This window comes from Ammospiza caudacuta, chromosome 5 (assembly GCF_027887145.1).
Source record: "Ammospiza caudacuta isolate bAmmCau1 chromosome 5, bAmmCau1.pri, whole genome shotgun sequence".
Taxonomy (NCBI): Eukaryota; Metazoa; Chordata; class Aves; order Passeriformes; family Passerellidae; genus Ammospiza; species Ammospiza caudacuta.
This window is the reverse complement of record NC_080597.1, coordinates 67,847,354-67,870,369: the sequence shown is the minus strand read 5'-3', so window position 1 is coordinate 67,870,369 and position 23,016 is coordinate 67,847,354. Positions and strand designations below refer to the sequence as shown.

General features: G+C 36.5%; 1 protein-coding gene across 1 annotated transcript in view; it reads left to right on the top strand.

The window, feature by feature from the left end:
* Positions 1–15,971, top strand: part of CACNA2D1 (calcium voltage-gated channel auxiliary subunit alpha2delta 1) — a 360,302-nt gene extending 344,331 nt beyond the window's left edge. The window contains exons 33-38 of the mRNA XM_058804461.1: positions 71–123; positions 3,019–3,074; positions 3,268–3,397; positions 4,730–4,842; positions 7,812–7,894; positions 15,709–15,971. Of these exons, the coding sequence (XP_058660444.1) occupies positions 71–123; positions 3,019–3,074; positions 3,268–3,397; positions 4,730–4,842; positions 7,812–7,894; positions 15,709–15,825 (552 nt within the window). The 3' untranslated portion in view covers positions 15,826–15,971. The remainder of the gene's footprint in view (positions 1–70; positions 124–3,018; positions 3,075–3,267; positions 3,398–4,729; positions 4,843–7,811; positions 7,895–15,708) is intronic.
* The last annotated feature ends 7,045 nt before the right edge of the window (positions 15,972–23,016 follow it).

The following is a 23,016-nucleotide window of genomic DNA, read 5'->3' as shown; positions in this document are numbered from 1 at the left end:
AATCCATTGAAAGTCTGCACTTGTTTACATAAATAAAATAACCTCTTTTATTTGCTTTTTTTTTCCCCAGCCTACAATAACAGATATTTTGCAGCTTGGATGGTGGGCTTCAGCAGCAGCCTGGTAAGTATGAGTGTGTAGGAAATCTCTGTATCCAAACTCTAATTATTCAGTGGGTTGAACCTTTATTTGAGTTGGATTTTTTCCTCCATAAAAGTTCTCTGGACCCTTTGTTTCTGCAGTTTCTCATAATGAAAATTTTTAGCTATGTCTCAAACATGACTGTTTTGTCAACAGTTCAATTAAGAACTGCTCTTGACAGGTTTTATGATTGTGTGTTCTGACTACAAAATCAGCTTAAGGAAGCAGAGTTTGGATTAATGGCCTAAGTATGATGAGCAGTTGTGAAGTCTAAATTCTCATGTTTTGAATTATTGATCACTTGGTTCCCTATTTCAGAATATAATCTCTGCCTTTTTCTAGCAAGAAGTCCTAAGAACATCAATGTTTGCTTTTCAGTGAATCATTTTACAAAACACATGAATCATAGAATCATTTGGGTTAGAAGGGATATTCAAAGGTCATCCAATCCACTTCCCCTACAGTGAGCAGGCACATCTTCAACTAGATCAGGTTGCTCAGAGCTCCATCCCACCTGACATTGAATGTTCCCATGGATGAGACATCTCCACCTCTATGTGCAACCTGTGTTTCACCAGTGTGCAGCCAGTGTTTCACCATCCTCATTGTAAGAAATATCTTCCTTGCATCTAGTCTGCATCTTCCCTCTTTTAGCTTAAACCATCACCCCTTGTCCTACTGGGAGAGGTCCTGCTACAGTTTGTCTTCATCTTTCTTAAAAACCCCCTTTAAGTACTGAAAGGCCACAAAGAAGGTGCTCTCCTGGGAGCCTCCTTTTATTCAGAGTGAACCTCAATTCTCTCAGCCTTTCCTTATGGCAAAAGTCTCCCATCCTCTGATCATTTCTGTGGCCTTCATCTGCAGCCTCTTACAGGCCCATGTTTTTCTCTGCTGAGGACTGCAGGGCTGGCACAGGGCTCAGGTGGGGCATTTTACCTGTTTCAGAGCCATGTTGCTTGACACTCATAGCAGCTACTTCCCTCAGCACCTTCCTATGGGGATAAGGAATTGGCATGGACATGGTGCTTTTGCTGTGGTGGGAATTGCACCCTTGGAGACCGGTCCTTCTTCTAAAGACTCATGATACTTTTTTTCCTAATAATAACTACCAAACTGGAATAAATTACCTCCTTTACAAAGCGAAGTGTTAAAACATGTAGCAGCCGAAAAACTGTATAATAATTTTCCCACAGAAGCACTATGAAGACAGTATGTTGCTTTTTATTGTTGGTTACATTTAGTGAAGAGGAAGAGAAATAATCTTGGTTTTCTTGCTTCAAAAATTGGAGATGGGCAATAATCCAGAAGAGAAATTTGAGTTCTTTTCAAACAGAGAAACTTCAGTTTATCAGTGTTCAAATCAGACTCAGCGGTCTGGTTTCAATTTAGACCTGAGGTTTATTTTGTGTGATGTTTAACTTGAAAGCACAGCATTAAAGTACTTTACTATGGCCATGTTTTTAATGGAATCTAGGTCAGAAGCAGGCAGAGAAGGCCATTAAGCAAGCAAAGTGAAAAGATATGACCAAAAAATGGATTCGGTGAGGCACCTGGCAAAAGCAAGTACAGGGAAATAAGAGAAACCAGGTTGTTAAAGAGAGCTATAGTGTTTCAGGCAAAAAATGTGGGATAAAGGTGTGAGCTATCATTTTCAAAATTTATACGGGATACATCAGCGTTTGGTTAAGAGAGTGCGTGTCATTTCTCCTTCATGCTCCTTTAAGTCAGGAGATTTAGGAGTTTTCCCAGGCTGCCTTTTTTGTTCAGTTCCCTGTAAACTCTGAGGTAAGCCATTACAAAGGATTACTGTTTTCTGTCAGCAAATTGCATTACTATTTAATAGAATCAGGTCTCTTCTGGTCCATACCTGCTCCGTGCTGTCCCTCTGATGATTCAAAGCACAGAGTTGTGGATGTGAATCCAGAACTCCTTCGGGGAATGCCACCATGGGGAAGATGATAGGCATGTTCAGCTTCTTTACACAGGAATCACGCTAGAAAAGGAGAAAAAACTTTTAGGTTGAATGAAGTTATACAGTCCCTTCTCTCTACAGAACAAGTGTTAGAACAGAATGAGATTGGGTCATATTTGTGGGTAGAAGCAAGCCTAAAACTTGGCAACTGGAAAATACAATTAGTAAGGTTAAGGAGAAGCAGGGAGTCAGAGAATATTCCTGTTGCACTTCCTGTTTTGATAGGCTGATGGAGGAGAAAAGGTCTGTGTGTGTGGCAAGCTGGTACCTACTTTAAGCAAATAAAATTGGAAAAAATGCCATCATCAGTGAAGAAAAAGGAATCAATAAATAGAGCTCTTTAAGCCTAAGTATTTCAGCAGCATATATAGGAAGAAAATGTAGTCCATAGATCAAGAGCGAGAATAGAGATGATTTTAAAAGTCAACTCTTACAGTTGTGCTTTTTAAAATATAGTATTCCAGTGTTGATCTCCTCCTCAGAGATTGAATGAACCTTAATCAGTGTAAAGGATCTAATTCAGGAGCATGTTCCCTGAGTGTTAGAAAGGAGTTCCAGTTGGCTTAAGTTGCAGAGAAACACCAACATGCCTCTTCCACCTCCAACAGAGGTGTAAAAGGGGGGCAGGGATGGTGTGATAACATTTCCATCATGTGACTCGTGGGCACACATTACAGCAAATCTGAACAGTAGAATAAAAGATTAGTGTGAAAGACCTGTGAAAATGTGGGAAAAAGAAAACCAGAGTCATGCTGGAAGGTTTAAAGAAATACAGCTTTGATAACTGGCAAAAGCATAAAAAAATTATTGTTAATAACTTATATTTGAGTAGTATTAAAGTACGCATTAAAATACAAAGAAGAAAAGAGCCTTTGATAATAAATCTGTTGTCTTTCTGTGTTCAGGTCTATCTTACAGCAGCTGTTTTTGAGCTTGACTTTTCCACGGTTCCTCGAAGCAGGTAAGTCAAAAGAATGTTAAAGAGTCAACTTTGAGTAAAATAGAAGGTAAGAATCTGGGCCAGGGGACATATTTGGGTCTCCCCATTGTGTCTGTGACTTAAAAATGTAATTTCTTTGTTTATCTATCTATCTATCCATCTATCTATCTATCTATCTATCTATCTATTTATTTATTTATTTATTTTATATCAGCTGATATGGAAGATGATGATTTCGGTGCTGCCCTGCCTAAAACAAGCTGTATCACTGAGCAAACTCAATATTTCTTTGAAAACAATGATAAATCCTTTGGTGGGATTGTAGACTGCATAAACTGCTCCAGGTAAAATTTCTTCAATATGAGTAATTACTTTGGGATTTTATTTATTTTGCAAAATATAGGGCCACTAATTTAAAAAGCAAAGATATATTTTGGATAAACTTCACCAAACTCACATAAGCAGGACAGAGAAGAATAGAGGCAGGAAAATTGCATTCTCTTTTTATTTGTTTAGAATTAATTTTAATTTTAGTCATTAAAGAATTGTAGAAATGCTTTGGTCAGTTTTTGTTTTATAGTCTGTGCTCCATGAAAATTGTATTTTTATCTCTGTCCCAATTTGTTTTCTTTTAATTTATTATGTCAACTTAAAAGCATTCTGCAGTATCCCAAGGGATATGATCTTCTCTCATCTGGTTTTATATCAGAATTTTTGACAGTCAAGAAGATTATACAATTTATCTTCTAATTTATCTTCTAGTTGATAGTGCTTATGATTAAAGAGCCACGAGTCGTATAAAGCAAACGAAGGTATTATATCTTTTTATTAAAAGAATTACTCTCCAGACACCCTAAGGAGGCCTATTGAAGATGATATTCAATAATAAGTGAAAAAAATTTATTCTACAGAGACATAGCATCTTGGACCTAGATTTCTGTTTCATACAAGAGCCTGCTGGGGTGTTGCATACATTTTGAGCTTCTGAAAGCATCTTAGAAATTACAATTAATAGCCAGATTTCAAACAAAAAAAGAAGAAAAAGACAGTATTTCAAGCCAGGAAAGAAAGAGGGAGAGCTTTGGAGAATGGTCAAAACACACAGACATTTTTTATACCTCTGTACTTCCTCCTCCATGTTTCTAGTATGCATTGGGTTTATTTATAAACTGAAAACGACCCTACTATCTTAAATACCTTTTGCAGAATTATTTGGACATAAAAATACAAGAAATTCACATCCAATACATGACATGAATACTCCATGCTTCTCTCTCAACCTTCTTACAGACAGGTTTACGTTTTGGGGTTTTGCTTGTTTGTTTTTGTGGTTGGGTTGTTTTTTGTGTGTGTTAATTGATGCTGAACTGATGTTATTTCTCAGTACAGCTACTGTGGTAGCAGTACAGAGCTAACTGTTAACTCAAAGTCATTTTATGCTCTTTTCCATTTTTTCCACTGACAACTCTAGTTGAAAAAGGGTACGATGGAAATGTCAAAAAGATTACAAAACTTATTATAAATCTTTCTTACTGTTTGTTAATAAAAAAGATACACAGTAGCAAGCAGACTAAATCTGTGAAGCTGGATTATGTTATTCCAATACTGTGTGTCCTTCTCAAATATGATTTTCCTTACTTAATTTAAACATAGGTTTTTGTTGACTTTTTTCCCAGACTTTATCATGCAGAGAAGATTTCAAACACCAATCTAGTGTTCATTATTAGTGACAGCCAACTGCTGTGCCGTTCCTGTGACCCAAAGCCACTGATGCAAGCAGAGAAGCCGGGTATCCTTTAAAAACCATGTTATTTAATAGTGTGGATTGATTTTTGGCCATGGGATGCTGGAATCTATTTGGGGAGAAATGAACCACTTATCTACGTTATTACCATGGTTGCCACTGGAATACTTGAAGTAGCAGGTATTTGTGGGTGATATCACAAATCACGTGAGGCAGCAGTCATTGAGGTAGAGAGCAAAGCTGTTATTTGTGAGAAATACAAATATTTACACAGAAATGGGCTCACAGGAACTTAATGAAGTTTCAAAAAAGCAGATACAAAATCTTGGGCCCAGGACAGATTAATTGCCCAGCTGGACAGGCTAGGGACAGAGTGACAGGAAGATTTGCAGAGAAAAGGTGGAGGTTCTTGGTGGGCAGGAAGCTGAATGGGAGTTGGCGCTGTCCCTCGCAGAGAAGTGGGCTGGTCACATCCCAGGCTATGACAGCAAGAGTGCAGTCAGCAGACTGGGAGAACTGATCCATCCCAACTCTTCAGCACTGGTGAGACCACATCTGGAGTTCTGTGTGCTCCCCAGGACCACGCTGCCATACAGGAGGGAGTCTAGGGTAGTGTCACCAGGGAGGTTGGGATCTGAGAGTGCAAGCAGGAAATTCTGAGTGTCCTGGGTTTGTTCAGCCTTAAGAAAAGACAAGGGCATGTCTGTCTAGAGAAATAACAACAAAAAAAAAAAGGCCAGATAGGAGTGTTTGGCCATGAAAAGTTGAGATGCTGCATGTTGGTTGATTGATGAAGGCATTTTATTGTATGCCAGTGTCAAAGACAAGCTTACTTCTAGTGGTAACTGCATCAGCCATCAAAGGCTAGAGTTCATCCAGCTGTACAGAATTTTTTCAGAGCTGGCTGGAGACACAGGTGGCTTACATGCTAGGCAGAGTTCTTGCAACACAAGCATTGAAGTTAAAAGCATGTGAAAGACTGTTTTAATTCACAACCACCTTTATGCCAATCTCTCTGCTTTAGCTGTTCATTGCAGTAGATAACTGCAGGTGATGGTAATGGAAATACATAAAACCAATTCTAGGTCAGGAAAAATTCACCTCAGCCATTCTTTTCTATGTGGGCTTGAGGAGAGCATGCCAGAAGTGGTAAATCAAACCATAATTTGGATTACTGTGACAGAACAAGGAAAACAATTAGTAATACCTCCGTCCTCGTCAGGAAGTTAGTTGAGACAGCCTCTCCCACTCCTGAAAGAAAAGCAGATGGTGGTACAGATGACTGTGTTTCTTTGGCACAAGCAATGGGTTCATTGCCACATTAATAAAACGGGAATTCCATCTACGCTTGGGCTGAAAAGGAAGTTACATTGGGGTGTCATCACAGAGCTATGTAAACTTAGCCTAATATTCTAATTGGCTTCAGTCCATGACAGTTTGATCAACTGTTTCCACTTTCTGAATTTATGGACAGCACTCACTATAGAAAATGAAGCATGATGGATGGGAAGGGGCACATGACTTGCATTTCCCTGTGGAGCCCAAAACTACTAGAAAGAAGTAAATTATCTAAAATGGCAGTCAGAACAGCTGGGGGGGCTTATATTGACTAAAGGAACTGTTTTATTTTTGTTCAACTATGCAGTACTAAGCTATTCAACTCTTTTCTGTAACTAAGGTACATAGTGAAATGCAGATGTAGCATAACATCACCCAAGCAGACAAAATGACCTTTGGGTGCTATTTAGATGATTATTATTACATTTTGCTTCCTTTTGGCTGGTGCAGCTTGGCTTATGCAGCCTCCTGGAACATTTTTGTGTTTCAACTTGCCTTTCAGTTGAGCCACAGCTGAGAAAAGGGGAGATGAGTCTGACAATGTCTGAATGAAGGCAGATGCAGACTACAGAAATAAATTCCCATCATCTTGCCCTCTCTTTGCTTTGGCATCTCTACTTGTTGCACTGAAGCTGCTGTACTACTCCATGGTAGTGCATCAACAGGATTGATTCAAGTGTAAATTAGAGCTACTAAGATATGTTCTGGCACTCTATTCTTTTAATAGATTTAATATGTGTACCATCTCAAGTGGAACAAAAAGAAAGCTTAGCATACTGAATGGTAATTTAAGCAGGTCTCACCCAAAGGCTGTTTTGCAGTTTGCCATATCCATGCCTTTCAAATCTGCTGCAATGACTTGGGCCCCTCATTAGCCAGTGGCACATATGAAGTGCAATGTGAAGAACACTTTAACACCAGCAATTACAGATTTCAGAGATGTGAGCTAAAGCAGTGCCTCATATATTCAGTTGGCTAATTAATAGCATGTCACTGCTCCCTTTCTCTCCTGCTGTTCTGCTGGTAGTATGGACAGCATTTTCTCTGTCTGCCTTCATCACTGAAATGCTAATGGGATCTCAGTAGTTCTCCTGTCATTTACTACAAAGCCTACAGTTGCACACTCTTTTCTACGATATTTGGTGTAATATAAGTGTACCCATAATAGAACCAATAGTTTTTGTAGGCTTTCACTGCTATCTTCAACCTGTATATGACATTACTTTTCCAAAAAAGTTTCATTGCTTTTACTGTGTATCTTCATTATGGCAGGGTAACATAAATTATAACTAATCAGCACCGTTGAAAGTTTACTGTTTTATGAAATATTTTCTGAAATATTTATGCAATGATAAAAGAGAAATACAGAAAATGTTAAAAGAACTCAGCTTTTATTTTATTTATCTTTACAGTTCTGAAAATGTTATTAAAAGTTTGGCAGAAGGTTTATTTTCTTTATTATAGCAGTATAAAAGAAGGTATTTAATTTTGATTTATCTAAATGGTTGGATTTGGTTTCTTGAATTTAAACAAGGAGCTGTGAATATTGATGTTTATTTCAGCACTATCTGAATTAGTGTAAATCTTCTCTCCTGCCATAAAAATAAAAACAGAATGTTGATCCTGCTCATGTACAATTCATGAAAAAGAGTGAGACTCCTTAACCTGAGAAACAGATGAAGGGCCAAATCCATGTGAAATGGTCAAGCAACCGAGATACAGAAAGGGTCCCGAAATCTGTTTTGATGAAGCCAAACAGGTAAAATTGAAGTTGTAAGGTTCTAAGAATATCCCTATAAACAATTGTAGAGCAGCTTTAGACAATCAGTGAAAAATGTGTTTAGCTGTACCTTGGTGCCTGGTAACCTTTTTATCACTAAACATACTGTTCACTCTAGACCATAGCCACTTTATTTCAATTAACATAAACTTAACAGCTGCTTTCTTATCTGCCTGTCCTATAACCATTGCACTTTCACACATGATTCCCACTAAAATATCATCAGTGAGCGTAAAACTGCTGATCTCTGTATGGTACTGTGAAATTCAGTTCTTCAATGGCTTGCACAAGTATACAATAATCTTGGCTTAGAAGTAGTATTTTTTATAATAATGTTTCCAAATATTATTTAAGGTATTGTTAAATTATTTAAATTTTTATTATGGTTTAGGACATTGTTTCTAATTCTGCAAATTGTAATTTGCAAATTCTGCAAATTTAGGTCATGTTCTTAGCAGGTTTAAAAGTGCATTGCTTTACTGAAATCACCAAAACTATGCTGTTTGGTACTTCTGTGTTGAATGCATTAGTTTTGAAAGAGAAAAATTATAACTGTGCCACATATCTAAACTATTTTTAATCTTATTTCTATGTTACCTTTCAAGAGATTACGATGAATTCAAGTTGTTCAGAATAAATCTTAAATAGTACTGAACAAGGAAGTGCCTGGCATTTGTTACAATAAAAAATTTATAAATGCGTTTTTGGATGCCTCATGCAATCCTGCAATTTCTGCAGTGGAAAGTTTGTCCCAAACCAGTGCACTTAATTGTTTATAACTGCTGTATACCAAAATTTGTTCCAGTATTTTCTCTGCTTTTCTTGTAACGAGGCACAATTACTGTCATGTCAGTAGTATTTAAAAAGTTTAGAGAACTGGTATTCAATGCATTTTTCTGGTAACCGAATTTTATTTTAAAGAGGAAGTCTTCTTACTGGCCAACAAAGATTAAATAAAGTTGAAAACCCATCCAAAAGCTATCCAGCCATTGTAAATATTCCAAACGACCCTGATATGATTGTGTGTGAAAGTACAACTCTTGCTCACTAGCTTGATGTGCTGATCAATGTGTAAGTCATGTGTTTTGTAACAGTGGATTGTTTTGATTAAGTTTATTTGCAAAATTTGCTGTGAATCTCTTGCTCTTGGGTGGATGCTTTCACATTAACTCTGCTAACTGCCAGCAATCTGCATGATATCTCATCTTGTATGTCTTTTTTTCTGTGTTTTCTTTCCTTTCCTCTACTTGCTACTTTGCCCGTTATTAATAGGATCAGCCTATATGCACAACGAGTCGTGCCTCTGCCATGATGTCCGCTCCTATCTTCATTTTTCTGCAAGTTTTCATGTGGTGTGGATGGTCAGTTACTTTCTCTAATTTTTGTTTTGTTCTTGGCTTAAAAAATTAGCAGACTTTTTTATTTACTGAGCATACAAAAGAAAACAGAATGAAGCGAGTCCCAAAAGCAGCAATCTGGAGTAAATTACTGTCGCAATATTAAGGGAAATTAAATATGAAAAAAACCTGTCTGGAGCCTTATAAATCACAATTACTAAACATGAGGGCCTCTCCCATAGAACATACAAAGACAAGGGAACCTGTTGGATTTACATGGTTGGCTCTTTGAGATTGCACATGTACCAGCTGAGTCCGCATCCTTCACTTCTAAGAATTTTTTCCTTGTCCTTGTTAAAATGAGCAGAAGAAGAAAGTTTTTTTCACAGATAAAAATAGAAACAAAGCAAATAGAAGAGACAGCATACCTGTGAAAGTAAAGCTTTACTTAGGGGTGGAAAGGATGAGTGATATGTGTGTTGTTATTGAGAAGCGCAAGGAGTTTTCACTGCATTCAAACCAACACAACAGTAAATAATTGAAGATAATGGTGTGAATCAATTTGGTTAAACTAGGAATTCAGTAAAATAATATTTTTTTTTACTTTTTAATATTTGGCGAACTAAACATATTAATTGCCTGATTACAGCAGAAGGTGAAGTTTTACTTCTAATTAACTATGTAAGTTTCTGTATATTGACCAAGTGCAGGCTCTGGGGTTTCCAAGTAAAGCCTTGGCAATTGGGCTGTGCTGCATTTGGTGGTGTGGGGCTGCATCACGAGTCCCTGTGCGAGCCACATGTCTGCGAGAGAACTGCTGGGCTAGAGAGCAAAAAGTGTGTGTCTGAAGGGGTTCTGATCAACATTGTCCTGAAAACCACTAGAGGGAGATACTCACATGTCTATCACAGTAAAGCAAACTGAGGCAGAGCTGAAAGCTTTCAGGGCATTTTTCTGAGTTAATGTAATGAAATATTAAAAATTAATTAAATACTAAAATTAACTGAAATTTAGAACAGTTATGTTAACAGTAATTTATATTCTCTCTATACTTAGGGGAACTTTCAATTATATATCTTGAACATAAATGAAAAAAAAAATCTTTAAATTCTGGTTAACAGTTTCTTTTTTGAGTAATTTTGAAGTTTCTTATTCTGTATTTAAATGACGTAGTTTCTTGCAAACCTAGGAACTTGCACAACCATGGCAAAAGATTGTAGGAAAAGGTGAAAGGCCTTTCTTTAAGCCAGTAGTAATTTACATTAAAATCTAGATTAGCATCTCATGTTCTTGCTCATGCAATTTGCTCTGCACATAGTTTCTTTAATTAAAAAGATACTGTCCAATGTACATAAAGCAGCAGAGACTCACCTTGAGCTGAATTCTTTCTGCCCAAAATGTGCTTTCTACTGAAGGTGGGAAACTTCAGAATATAATTTTAGCTGATAAGCTTTTGGCAGCAGAAAGTTATAAAGGTAATTTTGTTCATCCATCTTATTTTTAATAACTTTGTGATTTTGGAAACGGGTTCTCTCTGGACATTAATCTGTGTAGTTATATTAAAATCACTGAAGCCAACACAGATACAATCCAGCTGATCAGGTTCACTAACCTGACGGGTTTTTTTTTTACTTTTCATCAAGGATAACAAAATAGTCATTATCACTGCCTCAAATGGCTTGCTCTTACTTTGTACATGCACACTGGTTTTGTTTGCCATGCCTGAGACTAAAGAAAGGAAATGTACAAGTTTTTAGCCCCCACTGGGAATGTCTTCCTTCCATCCGCTCCCAGGTATGTCAGTGGGAGCTTTGAGGGTGATTAGCAGTCCAGGCAACTGGATGTATCCCAATGTTATTGCCTGTGTCCCCAGTCTGTGCATGGGGAGCTCCACACCTTTGACAGCTTTGTCTGGTAGTCCAAAGGAGGGCAACCCAAAATTTGTGAATGACCATGCATTGGACCTAGAAATTACTCTTGAGTAAAAGCAAAGCTGTTCACAGTGTAATATGAAACATTTATAATACATGCTTAGAGAAGGTATGACTGAGGTAATCCATTGGTATCAAGGCCACATCAGAAGTTCTTTGGGCAGACGTTGTTTTATAAGTCGGAGTAGCGCAGTAGGTTCTAATGAATTATTATTACTTAAAACCAAAGTTTTAGCACATTAAATAGTTATAGTGCACTTCTAAAGGAGAAACAAGTGTGTTTATAGCCTTAGTGTATATATGTATTTATAGTACCAAGTGTATTTTTAAAACTGGACTGGCAGTGTCTTCAAGGAAATGCTGATGTATAGCAATGAGTATGTTGTTTTGATACTTAAAAATTAATGTATGGTTTTATAAAAGCATTCATTTCCATTCTGAAATACTAAATAATTTTCATGGCATGTGATGCTGTAGAACAGCCTTACCTAGACTTGTCCTAGTAAGGCATGACACGAAGAACATAACATTTGGATCTGACGCTTCTCTGTCTCAAGCATGCAAGAAAATTTGCTGTAATGAATGCAAGAAATTTCTCATACACTTCTGGTGAAATGAAAGCAGCCTACAACAATTCTTTCCAATTTCTTTTACAAGTCTCTCTCTCTTCAAAGAGAATTTATACACAGACATAATTTTGAAGACAACAAAGAGAGGACATCCCCAGCTGATCTGTTATTCAGGATTTGTGTGATTAATGTCATGTGCTGGAAAATTTCAGTGAAACTGCTTAAAAATAGTTCAGTGTCTAATTGCACTAGAAGAGGTAAAGATAAGATAATGTAAAGAGAAGATAAAACAATGCTGTATATCTTTGTTATAAGATTCTTTAGAAGAAATCTCAAAAATAACATTAACATGAAACAGCTGAAATGTTTTCTTAAAGCTCAAGTAGAGGGGAAGTGTTATTAAAAAAAGGCATTTTGAAGACCATTCAAAACTGACATTTTTCTCAATCTAGTTTTAAATTGGGGTGGAATCCTGCTTATTTCAAGAGGACTGTTGATTGTTTTAATTCATGTAAATAAACAAAATCAGATTTTGTCCTCTTTTTTATTTTATATTTTCACATTTCCTGTAGTTTTGACAACAGTGAGAGCTGAACAGAAGAAAATTACAGTGTGAAATTCTGTGGGGAAAAAAATTAATTTAGATAGGATTTACTGTACCTTCTTTGCCACAAGTATTTTTGTTTTAGCTTACGACACAAAAGAATTAAGTGATTCCAGAGACAATATTTAGAAATTGTTCTTGGCAGAACTGCTGGTTTACCACTGCAAATTGGTCTACAAACCTCAGAAATTTGATGTGGCTTTGATCAATATGAGGTTAAGATCTCACTAAGCTTTAAATATGTGTATAAGCCTTGTATGCTTTTGTGTAGTGCAGTTCAATGCTGTCGTTCATAATAAGATGATGACTGTTCTGCATGAGGCTTCCAAGGTATTCTCCACTGTTGTGACTTGTGAGTCCTTTAAAAACTTCCCTGTGTAGTCTTAGGGAGAGGGGAAAAAAGATACCAAAATACTTCATTTCAACCCAATAGGATTACATTGTATGACTGGTGAATGTAAGAGCGGTTGAGAAACTGTGGTGTGGTTTAAAAGAAAGCCTCATAGAGCAAATAGAAATGGACAACAGAATGGAAGGTGTTTTCAAAAAGATATGGTGGTAGGATTAATTTATCAACATAATTTGCAATATTTGGCCTAATGCAAGATGATGTAAGCTGAGTCCTGTATAACTCTATATGTGGAGGCCTACTTGCTTTCTGTCTATACTGGATGCCATTTTTGCTATAAAGGTATTTTCCCTTCATGTTATGCACAATTTTGTTTAAGACCTTCAGTTTACTACTTATACTCTCCAGACATCTCCTGTCTGTTGGAAATTTTAAATCTCCTGCTTTACTTTCAACTCTTTCTTCAAAGATGACTCTTCCAAGTAATTTCAGTGATAAGAATAATAAATACCAAGAGGTAACACTGAGTACGATTCACTGAATTCTTGTGAGAGGAAACCTTTACTGATAATTCTGTTTTTGATGGTATTCACTGTAAGGAAGAAGCAACAGGGTTATTTTTAAGTGCTTTAAATAGAAATAAAGCTGCATGACAAGACACAATGCAGATGCAAATAGTGACAGAGCCAAACTAAATAAACCAGAATGTTCAGTGCATCTTGAAATCTTAGCATCCTGTACAAATCTGGTGTTAGGAGAGTTCACTTAGGACTTCTTGTTGACCAGAAATCTTAGGAATTTTGAAGTTGTAGAGTGCAATCAACTAAAAAGAAATAAAACGAAAAAGCAAATCAAACCAAAGCAACAACAACAAAACCAAACAAAGCAAAAGGCCTAAGCCAAAACTATACAACTAAATTATAAAGTTTACACATGAAAGAGCTATATCTGGAAAAAGCTACTGTTAATAAAGAATGGCAACCAACATGAGGTATTTGCTTTAGGACAAAATGAATTTTTATTTCTTTCTAAGGAAATTGAATGCTGTTTTGGGGGGGGGGGTGTTTGGGCTTGGGATTGTTGCAGTTTTTTGCATCCAAGTTTCTAAAAGAGACTCTTGGTCAATGCTATAACTCCTGATAATGCACTGGGTCTACTTTGTCTGCTTTATCTGATTTTCCATATTTTTTCCCAAACTATTTTGGAAACCTACCAGCTTTAAAGAATGCATTGTGTGCAAAATAAATAACATCATAATTCTCACCCATTAAAGCTGGTATAAAGGACTCATTGGTCTTTCCTATGCCCTGCAATTCCCAAATTATGTCTTTACACCTCTGTTATGAAGGAGTTGTCCTAACATCATATTTGGCTTTGTGTTTTTAATTTAGTAAAAAAATTTCTATTATCATTTCAGTGTATTCTGCAAAGAGGTTTCAAAGAACCACTTTATCCCCCCCTGTCCATTTCCTGTTTATATTGGATCTGCCATTTTTATGTACTTTCTTGTTCTTGCCCATTTGATTAAACTTGATGTCCGGCGTTGCTATTCTTACAAAGCTGGGAAGTTTTGCTTAAGGAATGCAAAATTTGCTTAAGGAAATTTGCTAATAAATTAAAGCTTGTTTAATGACTCTTTCTTATTTATCATGATTTTACTTTTTATAGACACACACACACACCCCCACACACACAGACCCACCCCAGCCTTGTCTGGGGTATATTAAATATTAATTGTATATGCCTCAGTGGCATGTCAGTCTGAACCAGTTTTTCCCTGCCTGTTGGCTTTCCTCTGATTTTTGTTATATATATATATATATATATATATATACTTTTTAATTTCTGTGCCAGCATGCACTTTGTTACTGTTCAGATTCAGTTGTCTGTCCTTCCCTGCACATATTGCTTCTGTTCAAGAAGTTTCACCAGTTGCTAACATACCTAAATTCCTTTCCACCTACATTGTTTTCTTGCCCTTGGAGGCCTGGAATCTTTTGGAAAATGGAAAGTGTCTTTTTATACCATGGGTGCAGAATACTGTGAAAACAAGAGAAAGACCAAATATTTTCAGCCTTTAGAGCTACCCATGAATCTCAGACTTCTCAGACAAAGTGGAGAGGGGAAAATTTTCCTGGTGTTTTAGGTACCAATCAGAGTTTGTATCAGTCTTGAAAAACAAGGTTTAAGGTGTTACAGGCTCCAGAACAGGTATCAAATGTATTTCAGCCAGACTAATGAATAGGTCCAAAATGTAAATGGTATTAACCATTATAAGTAAAGAGAGATCAAAGATCAGCAATTAATGCTGGAGAGGAATGAGGAAGAGTGGTGTGACTGCTGTGTGGCATAAGGAATAGTTACTGATGCATGACAGCAGTGCAGATCAGAGAGAGCTTCAAACTGCATCCAGCATGTACAAGTAGTGCAATGGAAAATTTCCTTGTTGTACTTGAATAGAGCACCAGAGGCAGAGAAAGGATTTTCATTCTCTTTGATCATATCTTCACCTGCAGACCATATTCATTTTATTGTGCAATCATTTGATGAAATGGTCATAAACATATATTTCTCTTTGTTTTCTAAACTTGAAAAGTTATCTGTTCTTCTGTCTTTTCTCACAATAAAGTCATACTCAGAATCTTAAAATGAATGCAATTTTAAGCAATATGGATGATGTTTACTGGGGCCCCCAGGTATGTTCCATAGCATTTCTTGATGGATGGTGTAAGTATCCCATCTAGTTCATAACTTTGTGCTGTAAACCTTGAAAGTATTTAATCCTCCGATGTTTATAGTTAAAGTAATAGCGCCAGTCTTTGTACCAAAAATCAGGGGAACTTCCAGGGATTATTTTACTGTTGTTTTAGCAAAATAACACATATAAGATCAAAAATGATGCCTCAATTCTAGTTCAAAATATTGAAAACTAAGCTATAGGTTACCTCTACAGCAGCTTCCCTGTAACTAATAATAAATGATTTCTTCTCTTCTTGTCGGCAGGAGGATTCGGCTGACTGCGGTGGGGCCTCTGGTCTGAGTCCATCACTGTGGTCTATGGTAGCAATTCAGTTGGTCCTGCTCTGGCTGTTATCTGGCAGCAGACACTGCCAGTTATGACCTTGCTAAACCAAAACCTGCATAACTTAACCGAGACCTGGCCAAAACGATAGCCTCAGTTCCATTTCCGAAAGGGTCAGCCACTGGGAGAGCAGCAGAAGAGCCGTGCTCGCGTCTGGTCACCGCGCGTTGTGGGACTCACCGGGGCGCCAGATCCTTACCCGTGTGTGAATGCTGCATCATCCACGCCATCCAAACTGACTTCTGTACCTGCCCCACTGGGGGAAGCTAAAACCTTCTGTTTATTCATTTGTTTGTTGTTGTAATCTTGATGACTTCATGTAAAAGGGCTCCCCTAACAATAGCTGATGTATATGGTTTTTTGTTTCTTTTAAGCTTTGGATATCTTGAAGATTTATATTCTTTTACATGAATAGTTTAAAAACCAAAAAGAAAAGGAAAAAGGAAAACGTTCTCCCCAATATAAATTACTAGCACCACAATGGCTGCTTTTAACATCACTTTTGTCCAAACTTGTTGAGTAAAATGAAAATATTGGCCAGTCTTCACCAGAAGTTCAGCATGATTAGAATGCTTTATGATGAGTGGTTAATTTTCCAAAATGAATCCTACAGCCAGCTAAGCTTTGGTAGGTTGATATTGTATGTAGAAAGGAGGAGAGGGAGAAAACTACTGTTTTTCAAAATTCAAAGGTACTGGAGAGTGTAACTAAAAAAGTGATTTTCATCTTAAACTTGGTGTAATCTTCTGTCAGAAAAAAAATGTTAATTTAAATGTAATATTCACCTCCTTTTCACAATGCAGTTACATATAAAGCTAGTAGAAATTCTTCAAAGGCTGAAACAAAAATGCTTGTGAATAAAAAATGTCTTTGTGATATTTGAATGTTGGTTTCCAGGGGTATTTTGCATGATGATGATGCTAAGTTATTGTTTTTCAGTTTGTTTTCTTTGATGGTAGAGTATAGTTCATTGAAAAGATAACAGAGTGATTCTTGTATTGTGTGAGAAATTGAACATTGCAATGTGTTGCAATCAAATCATATTACATTATATTATGAAACAGAGCTCTGAATATACTGTGCAATGAAAAAGCTGAGAAAATAGGGTAAATATAGCTATTGTAACAAAAGGGTTGAGGTGGATTTTTTACAGAATAGTGATCTCATGAAAACCTGTGTACAGATATTTTAAGAATATAAAAATCAGATTTAACACATTTATTTTTGGAAGTATATGTTCTCTAAGGTTCATATCAGGTTCCCCCTTTGTTTTCTTCATATGAACCTACCCATAATATTAAAACTTATGCTGTTGCTATTTATTATTGAAAATAGCGTATTTAACAGCAAAATTACGTGGTTGCTGCGATTAGAAAAAATATAAACAAATGGGGAGCCTTGAATCTATATGTATGCACATTGATACTTGATTGTGAATAATAACTCTAGAAGTTGTTTTTATACAACCTCATTGGTGATACAGGTTGGTGCAGTAAATTACAATATTACAGTGTAGCATAGTGTTGATGCAAAATATGATTTGCGCTTTTTTTTTCTAGTTTTCAGAACTAAACAGTATTGCAAGACAGCTAAACCAATGAATGTGCAACTCTGCTGGTATTGTACAGTTCTGCTAACAACTGCAATATGCAAATATTAATATGGCACAATACACTAGCTCATTAAAAAGTAAAAAAAATGCAAATCATCAGTATGTATATGCTGGCAATTGATTGATATAATTTTGATCATGCCAAAAGCTTAAAAAAATGATTGGGCATGCATTAATATCCTATGAAAACTGAAGAAGCTACTCCAAGCCATGGCATGGCTTGAACAATCAGATGTCTACTGTAGTTGTACTCATGGCTGGTTCATTGTTTTTCATGTACCTTGGCTCCAGCTGTGTATTTTCTCATGTTTGGAGATACAGTGAGTGAAAAACAGAAATCCTGACCTTTTGATCAGTGATAAAATCTAGGTTTAAAAAAAATTATACCTAGCAATGTCATAGGGTTAAAAGTACAATTAAATGTTTTGGATGACTTCAGGTCCTCCTCAGGGAAGGTGAGCTAATGTTGATGATAAGGGTGAAGATAAACTTGGAGCTCTTCCTTCTAGTCTTAGTGCTGTAGTTCTGTTCACTCTAGTACCAATTACCACCTGATAAAAAATTGGTTTGAGTGTTTCTAATGCCAAGACTGCATCCAGTGATTTTCCTAATGTGGTCAATTGTTGTTTTGTGGGAGGAGCAAGTTTTCTAGGATTAGGCCAATAATTACTGCACTCACTGCTTTTACTCTGAGGTTACTTTAAGTATTTGTTGGTTTGTGTTGTGCTCTTTTAATTTCACGTTAGTATAATAAGTTCTCTATATTTTTCACTTAGCTTCCCAAAGAAACCCTTCATGGACAAGTTGCACTGTTTAAAACACTTTGCCTTTGCTGGTAGGCCATATTCAGAGTGACTCAATAAGTATTTGATTGAAGTTTGTTGGAAGAAAGAAAGATAGATGGCACAAATTCATGCTGCCGCAGGAAACATCTGTGGCTTTTGCTCTCATCCCACTTCCCTTAGAGTGCTCAGTGCAAGAGGAGGGAGAAGCCCATGCCATACAGACACTCAGCCCTCCTGGGAGATCCAAAGAGGGAAATGTCCTTTGTTCCTCACCTTTGCCCCTCTACATTACCTGAAAAAATGTGTTTCTATATAAATATTTGGCCTTCCAGCTAACATTATGACGTTGTATATAAACATTTAGTCAATATGATTCCCATCTTATTAATACTTTAGAAAGTAGTATTTTAAATACTTTGAAATTATATATTATAGTATATTCAAGTGATTGTCAAGACTTTTTTTTAAAATACTCCAGTATCTGCAAAATTCAAAACATAGACCAAAAATGCAATCTGAACTTCAGCTATCTCAAAATGTCAATACCAGTCTGATAGAAATAACTCGCATTACTAAATTCTCATGCAGAAGAGTATCCTTATTCTCACAGTGCATCATAGTCATCTACTCTTGTCTTTGAAAGAAGAAGCTTGAGCCTAAAATTTAAATTAAAATATTTCAAGATATGATATACTGTAAAAAGCTGTGGTTTTTAAAGTCAGATACAAGGCTCTGTCAATGGATGCTCAACTCCTTTAGTAGCATGAAGGGAACAGTTGGGACTGGTTCAGTTCACACAAAAGTCATGCAGTGTATTGTACATCTGACAAGTAACCACCAGTAAAGTTGTTACAGCATGGTACTGTGCAGAACATGATCTGAGGACTTAACATGAAAGGTTTCTTTCTACTTTTTTTTCTTTTAAACAACCAGCATTACTGCCGAAACACTGACCGTGGTCCATATTTGTAACAGGTTTTTAACATGACATAGCAGGTCTGATTGACAAGATTTTTAGGTCCTGTACCTTTAAGACTTTAGTATGATCTTTTTCATGTTTCTAATGCTTGAGGCTTTACTGCTTAACTTGACAAAAACAACAGTGTTGCTGTCATTTGTAAGTTTTCCTACAATATTCCTTTTATTAACTTAAAACCTGGCCTTACTGGTTTCAAATAGGCAGTATCCCTTTTAAGTGACCTTTGCAACCCAAGTGTTACTTGCTGTGGTTGAGAGCTTTTTGCTGTCACTGAAGAGACATTAAAACCTTTTTTCCCATTAACACATAACAAACATGCTTAGCACGACTTAATTCCAAAACACAACCTCAGTACCACTGATCCAAAAATTCAGATGCTAGCACACTGGTTATTAAGAAATATATTAATGCCAAAAAGGCATTGCAATGCACTTGAGTGTTTTTGGAATGTCAACCTAAGGTGAAATCTTAATAACTCCTTTCTTAGGATAAATTTTACCCTAACTTCATCAGACATCCAAGCCTTTAACAAAGGCCACATTTATTATTATTTTGTTCATACCACAATGTTAATATTGTTAATACTCATTGTACACTATTGTAAAAAGATTAAAACAAAGCATCTGAATACAATTCAAGACTTTTGAAAAGTTAGCCTCACCCTGTTCCCAGCTACTTGCATCTGTCCTGTTTATGGTTTAAAAGAAAAACATCATCTTGAAGAAATATTTCACTGAGGCTAAAGGGATACTGTCTTGTTCAGATGCCATGAAATTGCGATTGTGATCTGACAAAGCTGTCTTCTCTTCTTGTGTTGTATGGAATGTCTGGATCATGCTTTCTGGGATATTTTTATTGAAATGCTCAGTGTGCGTTTCTGCAAAAAAAGACCTGGTTGCTCTCACAAGGCAAGCAGGTCTTTCTCCCTTTTCTTGTGTTCTCTTGACACTTTTGTGGAACTTGACAAGCCTGGAAAAAAAATAATTTTTTTGTAAAAATTTGTACAATAATGTTATAAAAAGTTTATAATCCTAGAACTGTTGTGTTAATTATTGTGCAAAAACAGTATATTCAGAATAAAAGTTTATCATTTAAAATCAGCAACTATTTTATTGTTTATTCTGTATAATAAAAACATGTAAATAAGCCTATATTATTTGCTATGTAATACCTCTGTGTTTCATGTAGTTAAACTTAATTGTCTGAGGAGAGTGAAGACAGTGACAACACAGGTCTTCATGGGGTTCAGAGAAGGATGCGCAGCAACCTTCATTTCTGTTTAATTTGTGACTCTGAAAATTAAAAAAAAAATTGGAATAGATAAAGAAAACCAAAACTGAGAGTCTGTAAAGCTCTCAGTCAATTAAGAGTCTGAGACAGCTGAAGTATCCCTGTTGTCCTGAAACAATTGCTTTTGGAAGGGTTGCCATTTGCTAACTTATAAACACTGGTGAATTCCAAGGGTTCATTCACGTGGAGAAGCAGAGCAAAATCAGATGGCTCAGATGGGTCCTACCCAAGCTGTTGTCCCCACCTCTGACCAAAACTGAGTCACAATCCAGTCAGTTTCTGTACTGCTGCTGCTGTTCTTAGCTGAGGACTATAATTAAAGTGGAGGTGTGTACCTCAATAAACAGGCTTGGGGTGCCCAGGAGGTCTTTGCTGGGTTTCAGACTTCCTGCAGGGGCACTGGCAATCTCTGAAGTGCAGGGCAGAAAGCTGCAAGCAGCAACTGCTTTAGAAGCCTGAATTTAATCCTTGACTGCGAGTGTGACACAGCCTAGAGAGAATGGCAGTTGTAAAATTCTGATGGATTTACTGGATCCCTGAGGAGTAGATAAGAGAATAAGAAATCAAATGCAGATTCTAGTGCTGCAAAGTAATAGATCACCCATGTGGAAATGCTACAAGGCAGTGCATGACACTGTGCATCAACAACCAGAGATTACCAGCCTCAACTAGATTAAACATTGCTTGCTAATTACATGATTATCCCCACATGCTGAATGCACTCCTCCATGATTTCTGTAGGCTGACTGCCATTGAGATGTAGAAATAAATAAATCCCAAAATCCCTTTCTTGTACATGTTTAGTTTAATTGCTGTATTACAATGCACGAGTTATTAAGTAAAGGAGAAGACACTCTTGGACAACACAAGGTTTCAAGGTTTTTCCCCCACACTTCTGGAACTTATAAGCATCTTTGACCTCATCAGTTTGATATGAGAATGGCTGCACTGCAGTGAGATATTCTATATTCATCCCTTGTGCAAATCAAATCAGAATGCACTTGGCCTGTCATATTGAATTATTTTGAGACATGACTTCACATTGTCCAATGCAGCTCTATTGCTGCTAACCATCTACAGAAATCAAGACATTATATAACAAAAATATTACAAAATGCCTTCATTGTCACATCTATTAGTCCATTGCTCCTTGTAATGCTTGACTGAAAAATGTCCACCCTAAATGGTACAGCATTTTCTCTGTTGCTTAAGACATTGAGAACAATGTCTCTCTTTCCAATAATTTGGAAATATACAAATATATTTTTTCCAAAATGTATATGGGGGAAGAGGAAAGAAAAATGAGACTTCCAGGAGAATGGCTAAATCTACATTCTAACTGTATTTCTTCTAATTGTTTTGAATATTTAATAATTTCTCTCTGTCAGATTGAGAATATCAGATTCTCAGGAGCTGACCTTTTCTTTTGAAACCTTGTTCAGAAACCCACATGCCTTTTAGTGAAGTCTTCCCTTTAAAGAGAATATCTGCCCCTCTTTTCCTTTTGGGGTTTTTAACCTTTTTTCTCCTCTGTGTGTTATAAATCTTTCCTTGACTAAATCTCCAGCCCATATTGTGTAGAACAGGTATTTGAACTTGATAATCAGTGTTTCCTTTGAGGAAAGTGATAAACATGTTTATGATTTCTCTCACCTAGCTGTTGTTGTCAATTGCTTTTAAGTTACTGAAGAGTGAACAGAGTTTAGGAGCTGGTTACACATGCTGCAAGACTTAGACTGGCTTTAACCATCTGCCTTAATGATTGGAAAGTGAATTCTTTAAAAAGACTTTTTAGTGCTATTTTAGTTGTATGCCTTTTCAAAGAGAAGAGTTAACATATTAAGCAAAATTTCCATGTTCTACTTCATGCATTAATTTTTTTTTGGTTTTTTTTAGTGTGTTCTTAGCACTGCTAGTTTCTGACAGCTGTTTTGAGAAGCAAATATGAAATATAGGATTTCAGTGGTATTCACTCTTCCTTTTCAAGAGAATCTTTCAATTATTTTCTTCAGCCACCAAATTAGTTCTTTCATAAACAAAATAAAACATGTGGATTTGGAAATGAAATCTCACTCAGAATTTCCATTTTAGCTTCTGTGGATTTAACCCAGACTCTTCTTGTGACCCAGACTCTTGTGATCTCAGCCTCCGTTCTGTGGCTTGATTATTAAAAAATAATTTTTTTGAGCATTGTAATACACACAGTATGGAAATGTTAATTAACATGCCTGGAACACTGACTAACAGCACAATATTTTGGTATGTCTGGTTAGCATGTATTATTATTGCCAGCTTGTTCTTTATTATTCTTGTTAGCTATTTTGGGAGTCCAAGTATTGCACATTATGATACATGTTAGTCAGATTGACATATAAACTCTGGGATCTTAAGGAATTAATTAATCTGCAGGAATTAATTAGCTCTAAGAGAAAATTGCAGATGCTTGGGGTCCCCTCTGCCTAAAAAGATACTGTAGTACCTAACTTCAAGTGGGTTGGAAGTCAGGAGCTGTTTGTCCTGTTTGTCTGTAGTCTGCACATAAGAGAAAAGACTCCGTATAGTG